Source organism: Somniosus microcephalus, chromosome 12 (assembly GCF_052327205.1).
Source record: "Somniosus microcephalus isolate GS21.2 chromosome 12, FLI_Smic_1.0, whole genome shotgun sequence".
Lineage (NCBI taxonomy): Eukaryota > Metazoa > Chordata > Chondrichthyes > Squaliformes > Somniosidae > Somniosus > Somniosus microcephalus.
Window position 1 is genome coordinate 213261160 of NC_140998.1, and position 12217 is coordinate 213273376.

Below are 12217 nucleotides of genomic sequence, written 5' to 3' on the forward strand. Positions count from 1 at the left end.
ACACCGGTATGTTAAAGTTCTATTCTCGCTGATAATGGGGGCTTCCCCATGTAAACACGTCATGCTGTAATTACATCCTCCCGCCAGCCGGCGGTGCTGCAGGGACTCAATTGGAGGGAGGGTCATAGAGTCATCTGCCCCACCAACAGTGCAGCGCTCCCTCAGTACTGCTCCACCAACAGTGCAGTGCTCCATCAGCACGGCCCCTCCGAAAGTGCGGCGCTCCCTCAGTACTGCCCCTCCGACAGTGCGGTGCTCCCTCAGTACTGCCCCACCAACAGTGCAGCGCTCCCTCAGCACTGCCCCTCCAACAGTGCGGTGCTGCCTCAGTACTACCCCTCCGACAGTGCGGTGCTCCCTCAGCACTGCATCTCCGACAATGCAGCATTCCCTCAGTACGGACCCTCCGACAGTGCGGTGCTCCCTCAGTACTGCCCCTCCGACAGTGCAGCACTCCCTCAGTACTGCCCCTCCGACAGTGCGGCGCTCCCTCAGTACTGCCCCTCCGACAGTGCGGCGCTCCCTCAGTACTGCCTGTCCGACAGTGCGGCGCTCCCTCGGTACTGACCCTCAGACAGTGTGGCGCTCCCTCGGTAATGCCCCTCCGACAGTGCGGCGCTCCCTCGGTACTGCCCCTCCGAAAGTGCGGCGCTCCCTCAGTACTGCCCCTCCGACAGTGCGGCGCTACCTCAGTACTGTCCCTCCAACAATGCTGCACTCCCTCAGTACTGCCCCTCCAACAGTGCGCCACTCCCTCAGTACTGCCCTTCCGACAGTGCAGCACTCCCTCTGTACTGCCCCTCCGACAGTGCAGCGCTCCCTCAGTACTGACCCACCGACAGTGCGGGGCTCCCTCAGTACTGCCACTCCGACATTGCGGCGCTCCCTCAGTACAGCTCCTCCGACAGTGCGGCGCTCCCTCAGTACCGACTCTCCGACAGTGCGACGCTCCCTCAGTACTGCCCCTCCGACAGTGCGGCGCTCCCTCAGTACTGCCCCTCCGACATTGCGGCGCTCCCTCAGTACAGCCCCTCCGACAGTGCGGTGCTGTGGTAAACCATTTAACTCTGTACAGGTCCGGGCATGTCTCCGCCCCTGGCTCCACCCCTAAGCCCGGGTATAAAGGTGACTCACCACCCTTCCCCCGGGAGCTCTTAGGATGGATCCACTAGCAGAGGCATGCTCCAGTTCTTAGTCAATAAAAGCCTACTTCGTATAAGTTCAACTCGTAGTCTGTGGTGTTGTTGATCGTGCATCAATTTTATTGACTATGGCCTAGAAATTCACTGGCCTTAGCGCCGCTTTTGAGGCGCTAGAGGGCCTAGCGGCGAAGTTATGGCCAGTTTTGAAATTGACAGGGGCCCTAAATCGGCGTTAGGCCGGTAGCGCTGCGCCGGCACCGATGACGTCATCGGTGTGCGCAGCGTCCCGGTTGCCATGGTAACCCGCCCGAACTCGGAAATTGAGTTGCGGCCGCCTCGCCCGTGGCAGCCGCAAGCAACGTTCTGGCAGAGGTGCCTTACAGAACGTTGCGCCGGCGCATTAAAGGCCCCGCGGCGGCCGGCCGCTTTCCCGCCGCCCGCCTGGCCGCAGCTCCCTCCCCGGACTTCCCCCCCGCCCGCCCCGGAACAGAAGCAAGCCCGGCACTTGTCCGAGGTGCCGGGCTCATTTTTAAAAAGATTATCGCGGGCCGCGGCCGGGTGCAGGCAGCTCCTCCTTAAGGGAAGGAGGAGGCCTGCACTTCCCGAACCTGCCGCACCGCAGCGGGCGCCGCAGCGCCGGAATAGCGCCGAAATTCAGCGCATAGCGCCAGTTTTCGGGCGCTAACAGCTTTCAGCAGCGCCGGCAGCCGTTTGGGCGCAGAAGTAGTGAATTTTTGGCCCGCCCAGCGCGACTTAGCTCCGGCACTAACTTCCGGCGCTAAAGCCGTCGCTGCGCCAAAACCCAATTTCTAGGCCCCTGTTTTCGACATGGAGCAAATCTTGAAGCCGAAACGTTTAGACCTGGATCCTCAAGCAGCAGATGCAGCCAATAACTTTGAACACTGGCTGAGCTGTTTCGAAGCCTTCCTGGAGGCCTCCAGCACTACCGTCACTACAGATGACGCGAAACGGCTTGTCTTGAACTCACGGGTGAGCCACCGAGTCTACTCGATCATCCGAGACGCCACTACTTACGCGGCCGCCATCGCGACGCTAAAGGAACAATACGTGAGGCCTGTTAACGAGGTCTACGCCAGACACCTCCTGGCTACCCGAAAACAGCGCCCCGGGGAATCGGGCGCCGAATATTTACTGGCACTGAGAGTCCTCGGCCGGGCCTGTAATTGCAAAGCGGTGACGGCCAAGGAATGCACGGAAGACCTGATCCGAGATGCCTACTTAGCCGGCATCAGGTCCAACTATACTCGGCAGAGGCTGCTGGAACAGAGGGGGCTCGACCTGCAGAAGACGGTGGCCCTCGCTAACTCGTTAGACGTGGCCCTCCAGAACATGGACGCCTACCCCCCTGACCGGATGGCCACGTGGATGTCACGGGAGCAGCCATCTTGGGACCCGGTAAGGCCACAAGCCGCCAGCAGCCCAACTACAGCTGCAATGACCAGAGGCCAGAAATGCTACTTCTGCGGCCAGGCCAAGCACCCCAGACAGCAATGCCCAGCAAAGGACGCGACCTGCTCCAAATGCGGCAAGAAAGGCCACTACGCGAGTGTGCAGGGCGAAATCGACCCCCAATTCCAGCAGCGCCGCGTGTGAACCGTGCAGGCCGCCATTTTGGACCCCACCAACCACGTGTGAGCCGTGCGGGCCGCCATTTTGGGCACCACCAGCCGCGGGGGAGCCGCCATCTTGGACACCATTTCGAGACCAGGCCCCCGGCGCGGGCGAATACTACAGCGACCCACCGACCTCGACGATGGCCTCCATCACCCTGGACCAATCTAGGCCCCATCAACTAGCCAGGTCCATGATGAACGTAAAGGTAAGTGGCCATGTGCGGCTCTCCCTCAGTACTGCCCCTCCGACAGTGCGGCGCTCCCTCACTACTGCCCCTCCGACAGTGCGGCGCTCCCTCAGTACTGCCCCTCCGACAGTGTGGCGCTCCCTCAGTACTGCCCCTCTGAGAGTGCGGTGCTCCCTCAGTGCTGCCCCTCCGACAGTGCGGCGCTCCCTCAGTACTGCCCCTCCGACAGTGCGGTGCTCCCTCAGTACTGACACTCCGACAGTGCGGCTCTCCCTCAATACTGCCCCTCCGACAGTGCGGCGCTCCCTCAGTACTGCCCCTCCGACAGTGCGGTGCTCCCTCAGTACTGCCCCTCCGACAGTGTGGCGCTCCCTCAGTACTGCCCTTCGGACAGTGCAGCACTCTCTCAGTACTGCCCCTCCGACAGTGCAGCGCTCCCTCAGTACTGCCCCTCCGACAGTGCGGCGCTCCCTCAGTACTGCCCCTCCGACAGTGCGGCGCTCCCTCAGTACTGCCCCTCTGACAGTCCGGCGCTCCCTCAGTACTGCCCCTCCGACAGTGCGGCGCTCCCTCAGTACTACCCCTCTGAGAGTGCGGTGCTCCCTCAGTACTGCCCCTCCGACAGTGCGGCGCTCCCTCAGTACTGCCCCTCCGACAGTGCGGTGCTCCCTCAGTACTGCCCCTCGGACAATGCGGCACTCCCTCAGTACTGCCCCTCCGACAGTGTGGCGCTCCCCCAGTACTGCCCCTCCAACAGTGCGGCGCTCCCTCAGTACTGCCCCTCCGACAGTGCGGTGCTCCCTCAGTACTGCCCCTCCGACAGTGTGGCGCTCCCTCAGTACTGCCCCTCGGACAGTGCAGCACTCTCTCAGTACTGCCCCTCCGACAGTGCGGCGCTCCCTCAGTGCTGCCCCTCCGACAGTGCGGTGCTCCCTCAGTACTGCCCCTCCGACAGTGTGGCGCTCCCTCAGTACTGCCCCTCGGACAATGCAGCACTCCCTCAGTACTGCCCCTCCGACAGTGTGGCGCTCCCTCAGTACTGCCACTCCAACAGTGCGGCGCTCCCTCAGTACTGCCCCTCCAACAGTGCGGTGCTCCCTCAGTACTGCCCCTCCGACAGTGTGGCGCTCCCTCAGTACTGCCCCTCGGACAGTGCAGCACTCTCTCACTACTGCCCCTCCGACAGTGCGGCGCTCCCTCAGTACTGCCCCTCCGACAGTGCGGCGCTCCCTCAGTACTGCCCCTCTGAGAGTGCGATGCTCCCTCAGTACTGCCCCTCCGACAGTGCGGCGCACCCGCAGTACTGCCCCTCCGACAGTGCGGTGCTCCCTCAGTACTGCCCCTCCGACAGTGCGGCACTCCCTCAGTACTGCCCCTCCGACAGTGCGGCACTCCCTCAGTACTGACACTCCGACAGTGCGGCGCTCCCTCAGTACTGCCCCTCCGACAGTGCGGCGCTCCCTCAGTACTGCCCCTCCGACAGTGCGGCTCTCCCTCAGTACTGCCCCTCCGACAGTGCGGCGCTCCTTCAGTACTGCCACTCCAACAGTGCGGCGCTCCCTCAGTACTGCCCCTCCAACAGTGCGGTGCTCCCTCAGTACTGCCCCTCCGACAGTGTGGCGCTCCCTCAGTACTGCCCCTCGGACAGTGCAGCACTCTCTCACTACTGCCCCTCCGACAGTGCGGCGCTCCCTCAGTACTGCCCCTCCGACAGTGCGGCGCTCCCTCAGTACTGCCCCTCTGAGAGTGCGATGCTCCCTCAGTACTGCCCCTCCGACATTGCGGCGCTCCCTCAGTACTGCCCCTCCGACTGTGCGGCGCTCCCTCAGTACTGCCCCTCCGACAGTGCGGCGCTCCCTCAGTACTGCCCCTCCGACAGTGCGGCTCTCCCTCAGTACTGCCCCTCCGACAGTGCGGCGCTCCCTCAGTACCGCCCCTCCGACAGTGCGGCGCTCCCTCAGTACTGCCCCTCTGACATTGCGGCGCTCCCTCAGTACTGCCCCTCCGACAGTGCGGCGCTCCCTCAGTACTGCCCCTCCGACAGTGCGGCGCTCCCTCAGTACTGCCCCTCTGAGAGTGCGGCGCTCCCTCAGTACTGCCCCTCTGATAGTGCAGTGCTCCCTCAGTACTGCCCCTCTGAGAGTGCGGTGCTCCCTCAGTACTGCCCCTCCGACAGTGCGGCGCTCCCTCAGTACTGGCACTGGAGTATCCACCTAGATTTATGTGACCTCAACCTTCTGACTCGGAGGCGAGTGTGCTACCCAGTGAGACACAGCTGACAGCAGGAGTGAAGTTAGGAAACACTTCGACACACAAAGGGTGGTAGAAGTTTGGAACTCTCTTCCGCAAACGGCAATTGATGCTGGGTCAATTGTTAATTTTAAACCTGAGATTGATAGATTTTTGTTAACCAAAGGTATTAAGGAATATGGGTCAAAGGCAGGTGGCTGGAGTTAGGTCGCAGATCAGCCATGATCTCATTGAATGGCAGAACAGGCTCGAGGGGCTGAATGGCCTCCTCCTGTTCCTATGTTCCTACGAGAGGAAAAACAGTAATGGGGCAAAAAACGTGCAATGGATATCAAAGCGAACAGCAAAAAGTCTTAATAAATATATTACAAGAAAGAGAGGGGTAAAGGAGAAGGTGGCCCATTAAAGACCGATGTCGAGGACACTATAGTGGACACTTAGGGGGTGACTTTACCAATGGGGAACTTGTGGCCAACCCACGCTATTTTCCCTTGATTGACCTTGTTAAGCCCACCCAGCGGGTTTAGCAGGCCAATTAAGGGGAAGCCGGTTGCAGAGAACGTCAGCGTATGACGTTTCATGAATTGTCATTGTTTGACAGCTCTGTGAAGCGGTCAAACACTGACATTCTCTGCAGTTTGATGAGGTCTTGAATTCAAGACCTCATCAAACCTCTTTCTTTTGCAGAAATTAGATGGTTGTTGCATTGGAGAATGCAGCGGTCATCGGTCATCTCCAACGCGGAATCCGAGACTCTCCGCATCCCCACCGACTGAAGCCTGCAGGAAGAAACAAAGGTAACTGACATAAGAAAACTACTAGGCACTTGGTCTAAGCGTTAAACAAAGCTTTAATCAACTGTTTTACAACATGGGGATCCAGTTGTGTCCTTCACTAGTTCCTATTAAAGAATGTCCTGAGCAAGCTGGGCCCATGCCCGAGTATTTATACTCTCCCTGGACAGCGCCACCAGCAGGCTGCCCAGTATTATTTCATAAGTCTTCTCCGCATGAATGGCAAGATTCATGTCAGTAAGTAAACTTTTTCTAACACTTTCCACTTACCTCAGATACTCACCTCTCCACACTTGCACCCATCGCTCACCAACACAGCACACTTTTGGACCCCTCCAACCCCCGCAGACTCACTACTCGCCTCAGTGACCCTGGCGGGTTTCGGGGCCTTCGGGAAGCCCGCACTTGTCAACAGGCAGTTAAGTGGATGTAACCCCTTCCCGCCTCCAAGGAGACGGGACCCGGCGCGGGACGGTGACCCGCCTCCTGGCAAGATGGCACGGAGGCGGGTTGGGCACCCGCCCCCAAAATTCTGCCATTTTCCCGGCAGTCCCACCTCCCCAGGGCTGGCAAGATCGCGCCCTTTGTATTCAAGGGGAGGAATTTAGTGGATTTAATATGAAGTGGGGCTTTAGAGCTCTACTATGATTAAAGGGTTAAGAATGGGTCTCAGGAACTAAATAAGCAAATAAAGTCTGTTTGCAGAAGTAAGCTGTCTTAATTTGCTGAACTGCCAGTTGAGATAAGGCTACGAATGACATGTTGATTTTGCAGTGGTGTTAGAGTGATTTACTGCGGCTAGGGACAGGGTCACTGGCAAGGCTTTGGGAAGCTAAGCAAGAGCCAGGCCTGGTTAGTACCTGGAGGGGTGACCATCAGGGAAGACCAGGTGCAGAAGGTCATGGAAGGAGCCCCGAGGAGGGGCGGTTGGTGAGAAGGTCAAGGGAGGAGCGGCTGGTGAGCAGGCCCGGGCGGTGGGCTGAAGATTGTTGGACAGGAGGAATGGTGGAAATGGAATGGCGGCGCGCACCGACGCAGCGGCTTTGCTTCTTCCAGTCATGGGAGCTTGCAAGATCACATTTCGTTGTTCATGTACTTGTGCAATGACAATAAAGTTGAATTATTATTAATTATTAACTTGGAGATAGTTGCAACTAGTCGAACCGTTGAACCACAAGAGGCAGATAAGTCAGAACAATGAGTCAGGAAAGAACGTACAATGTTGGTGAAACCCCACCCGGCACAATGTCATAGTTGCAGCAACAGCTTGCGGTGATAATGGTCATATGCTTTTCCGGTAATGAAGGCGGTGTCTTGATGTCACGTGTTGGTAGGCGGCGTTAATGTGAGCTCTGCTTTATTTTGTATAACCAATCATTAAATGTGCACGCAGGGCGAAACCCAATCAAATTGCTAAGATGGGTCGTGCACGAGGCTAATCATCTGTACCTATATTTTGTATACAAGACTGCTTGAAACTTTATCTCATCAGAGAGAAGCCTGGCTAGACCGATAGCAGGTTGTCTCCCCACCGGTGCGAATAAAGACTGCTCGAATCTTCAAAAGCGGACCTGGTGTCGAGTGTTTATTTCAAATACTCCACTTCAAATACATGTTAAATAGTGATAATGGAGAAAATAATGGTACTGAAGGAAGACAACTGTCCAGGAGCTCATAGTTTTCACCCCAGGGTATTCAAAGAAATAGATGGGGAAATTGCAAATGTATTCATCAGAATTTTCCAAAGCGCTCTAGGAATTATGCCTTTGGATTTGAAAATTGCAATATTTCAACTGACACACTTGTTCTTCCACGGGATATTGACTAGTAATATATTAAAAATCAGCATACACTTCCTGTTATCTTTTTCCACTCTATACTCTTACATCCACATTTATGATAGGGGCTTCCCATATAAACTGGTCAGCAGGTTACATGGAAACCAATGTCAGTGTTCTCACTCAGGCCAACATCCCCAGCATCGAAGCTTTGACCACGCTCGATCAGCTCCGATGGACGGGCCACATCGTCTGCATGCCCGATACGAGACTCCCAAAACAAGCGCTCTACTCGGAGCTCCGGCACGGCAAGAGAGCCCCAGGTGGGCAGAGGAAACGCTTCAAGGACACCCTCAAAGCCTCCTTGAAAAAGTGGAACATCCCCACCGACACCTGGGAATCGCTGGCCCAAGACCAGAGCACAAAGTGGAGGAGAAGCATCCGGGAAGGCGCCGAACACCTCGAGTCTCTACGCCGGGAGCAAGCGGAAGCCAAGCGTAGGCAGGGCAAGGTGCGCACGTTAACCCAAGCACCCCACCCACCCACCCCTTCAACCACTGTCTGGAAGGATGTTCTTGCCATGGAGGGAGTGCAGCGAAGATTCACCAGACTGATACCTGGGATGGCAGGAATGACGTATGAGGAGAGATTGGGTCGATTGGGCTTATACTCACTGGAGTTCAGAAGAATGAGAGGGGCCTCTCATTCACAGTCTCTGTCATAGGTGGGGCAGACATAGAAACATAGAAGACAGGAGCAGGAGTAGGCCATTCGGCCCCTCGAGCCTGTTCCGCCATTTAATGAGATCATGGCTGATCATCAAAATTCAGTACCCTGTCCCTGCTTTCTCCCCATATCCCTTGACCCCTTTAGCCTTAAGAAATATATCCAACTCCTTCTTGAATATATTTAATAAGTTGGCCTCAACTGCCTTTTGTGGTAGAGAATTCGACAGGTTCACCACTCTCTGGGTGAAGAAATTCCTCCTCATCTCAGTCCTAAATGGCTTACCCCTTATCTTTAGACTGTGACCCCTGGTTCTGGACTCCCCCGCCATCGGAAACATCCTTCCAGCATCTAGTCTGTCTAGTCCTGTTAGAATTTTATAAGTTTCAATGAGATCCCCTCTCATCCTTCTAAACTCCAGCGAATATAAGCCTCATACGTCATTCCTGCCATCCCAGGTATCAGTCTGGTGAATCTTCGCTGCACTCCCTCCATGACAAGAACATCCTTCCTCAGATAAGGCGACCAAAACTGCACACAATACTCAAGGTGTGGTCTCACCAAGGCTCTGAACAACTGCAGCAAGACATCCTTGCTCCTGTACTCGAATCCTTTCGCTATGAAGGTCAACATACCATTTGCCTTCTTAACCGCCTGCTGCACCTGTCTAGATCATTAATATATATTGTGAATAGCTGGGGTCCTAGCACCGATCCCTGCGGTATACCACTAGTCACTGCCTGCTACTCGGACAAAGACTCGTTTATTCCAACTCTTTGCTTCCTGTCTGCCAACCAGTTCTCTATCCAAGTCAATACCTTGCCCCCAATCCCATGTGCCTTAACTTTACACGCTAATCTCTTATGTGGGACCTTATCAAAAGCCTTCTGAAAGTCCAAATACACCACATCCACTGGTTCTCCCTTATTTATTCTACCAGTTACATCCTCAAAAAATTCCAATAGATTAGTCAAGCATGATTTACCTTTTGTAAATCCATGTTGACTTTGTCCGATCCTGTCACTGTTTTCCAAGTACAAGGACTAGGGAACACAGATTTAAGGTTTTGGGCAAGAGATACAGGGGGGATGTGAGGAAAAACTTTCTTACACAGCGAGTGGTGAGGACCTGGAACTCGCTGCCGACGGAAGTGGTGGAAGCGGAGACACTCGGTGTTTTCAAGGGGAGACTGGATAGGCACTGGAGGGAAATAAACTTGCAGGGCTACAGAGATAGAGCGGGGGGAATGGGACTGACTGGATTGCTCTACAGAGAGCCGGCACGGAGTGGATGGGAGAATGGCCTCCTTCTGTGCCGTTATGACTGCCCTCTCAGGTGGACGTAAAAGAGCCCACGTCCACTAATTGGAAGAAGAGCAGGTTGGAGTTCTCCCCGGTGTCCTGGGGCCAATATTTATCCCTCAACCAACATCACTAAAACAGATGATCCGGTGATTATCATATTGCTGTTTGCTGTGCGCAAATTGGCTGCCGCGTTTTCTACATTACAACAGCGACCACACTTCAGAAAAAGTGCTTCATTGGGTGTGAAGTGCCTTGGGACGTCCTGAGGTGGTGAAAGGCGCTGGAGAAACACATGTCCTTTCAGACAGGCGCTCCCACTCCTGATCCCGATCGCGGCTGCATCGTGATGGTGGGGAGCGGGAAGCGGATTAGGCCGCGAGGCCCTGTGCAGTCGAATAGCCCGCCCTCGCCCGTCCGAGAATCAGCCCGCGTCCCGGTGGCTTCTGGGATGGCGCCGCCCACCCTTTTCCTTCAGGAAAAATAACCTTTCTTTGCCAGCGGGATACATGCCCGGGACGAGTCACTCACCGGCTGACAGCTGTGCCAGGAAAGCTCCAGGCTGACGATCATGAGCCCGATTCCCAGCCCGGCCGCCAGCAGCGAGCAGGCGCTCAGCCTCCTCTTGCCCTCCACGAGAGCCTTCCTCCGCTGGAGCTTGGCGGTCACGTCTCCCGGGGGCGAATCCGCCCTCTTCCTGCGGCGCCCGCCCTCCACCTGCTGCCTCTGCTGCTCCCAGTGGTCCGGGCGGGGGGATTCGCCGTGGAGTGCCCGCGCGGGCGCCAACCCGAGCTCTGTCACATCAGCACGGGACATGATGGAGTGGCTCAGAGAGAGAGAGAGAGACACACACACAGAGACACAGAGAGAGAGGCAAAACTCCCTGGAGGAACGGGGAACTTTTTTTTATCAACACAGCAAAGTGCCAGAAAGGAAACAGCGACTTCCTTTTGAAAGCTGAATATAGCCACAGAATAAGACGTGTGATGGTGGTTTTCATGTTGTGTGTAGGGAGGGCACGAGCCTCAAGATAGGAAGAAAGGCTCGCATTTCTCCAGCGCCTTTCACCACCTCAGGACGTCCCAAAGCACTTCACAGCCAATTAAGTATTTTTTGAAGTGTGGTCACTGTTGTAATGTAGGAAATGCGGCAGATAATTTACGCACAGCAAGCTCCCACAAACAGCAATGTGATAATGACCAGGTCATCTGTCTTTTAGACGTTGATTGAGCAATAGATATTGTCTCCAGGAGACCGGGGAGAAGTCCCCCCTGCTTTTCTTTCAAATAGTGGCCGTGGGATCTTTTACGTCCACCTGAGAGGGCAGTCGGTGCCTCGGTTTAATGTCTCATCTGAAAGATGGCAGCTCTAACAGTGCGGTGCTCCCTCAGTACTGCCCCTCCGACAGTGCGGCGCTCCCTCAGTACTGCCCCTCCGACAGTGCGGCGCTCCCTCAGTACTGCCCCTCCGACAGTGCGGCGCTCCCTCAGTACTGCCCCTCCGACAGTGCGGCGCTCCCTCAGTACTGCCCCTCCGACAGTGCGGCGCTCCCTCAGTACTGCCCCTCCGACAGTGCGGCGCTCCCTCAGTACTGCCCCTCCGACAGTGCGGTGCTCCCTCACTACTGCCCCTCCGACAGTGCGGCGCTCCCTCAGTACTGCCCCTCCGACAGTGCGGCGCTCCCTCAGTACTGCCCCTCCAACAGAGCGGCGCTCCCTCAGTACTGCCCCTCCGACAGTGCAGCGTTCACTCAGTACTGCCCCTCTCACAGTGTGGCGCTCCCTCAGTACTGCCCCTCCGACAGTGCGGCGCTCCCTCAGTACTGCCCCTCCGACAGTGCGGCGCTCCCTCAGTACTGCCCCTCCGACAGTGCGGCGCTCCCTCAGTACTGCCCCTCCGACAGTGCGGCGCTCCCTCAGTACTGCCCCTCCGACAGTGCGGCGCTCCCTCAGTACTGCCCCTCCGACAGTGCGGCGCTCCCTCAGTACTGCCCCTCCGACAGTGCGGCGCTCCCTCAGTACTGCCCCTCCGACAGTGCGGCGCTCCCTCAGTACTGCCCCTCCGACAGTGCGGCGCTCCCTCAGTACTGCCCCTCCGACAGTGCGGCGCTCCCTCAGTACTGCCCCTCCGACAGTGCAGGGCTCCCTCACTACTGCCCCTCCGACAGTGCGGCGCTCCCTCAGTACTGCCCCTCCGACAGTGCGGCGCTCCCTCAGTACTGCCCCTCCAACAGAGCGGCGCTCCCTCAGTACTGCCCCTCCGACAGTGCAGCGTTCACTCAGTACTGCCCCTCTCACAATGTGGCGCTCCCTCAGTACTGCCCCTCCGACAGTGCGGCGCTCCCTCAGTACTGCCCCTCCGACAGTGCGGCGCTCCCTCAGTACTGCCCCTCCGACAGTGCGGC

At 57.0% G+C, this 12217-nt stretch overlaps 1 protein-coding gene across 1 annotated transcript in view; it reads right to left on the reverse strand.

Annotated features, from left to right (window-relative positions):
* LOC147110026 (small conductance calcium-activated potassium channel protein 3-like) overlaps positions 1–10630 on the reverse strand; it is a 48999-nt gene extending 38369 nt beyond the window's left edge. The window contains exon 1 of the mRNA XM_086004022.1: positions 10345–10630. Within this exon, the coding sequence (XP_085860148.1) occupies positions 10345–10629 (285 nt within the window). The 5' untranslated portion in view covers position 10630. The remainder of the gene's footprint in view (positions 1–10344) is intronic.
* Between the last annotated feature and the right edge of the window lie 1587 nt (positions 10631–12217).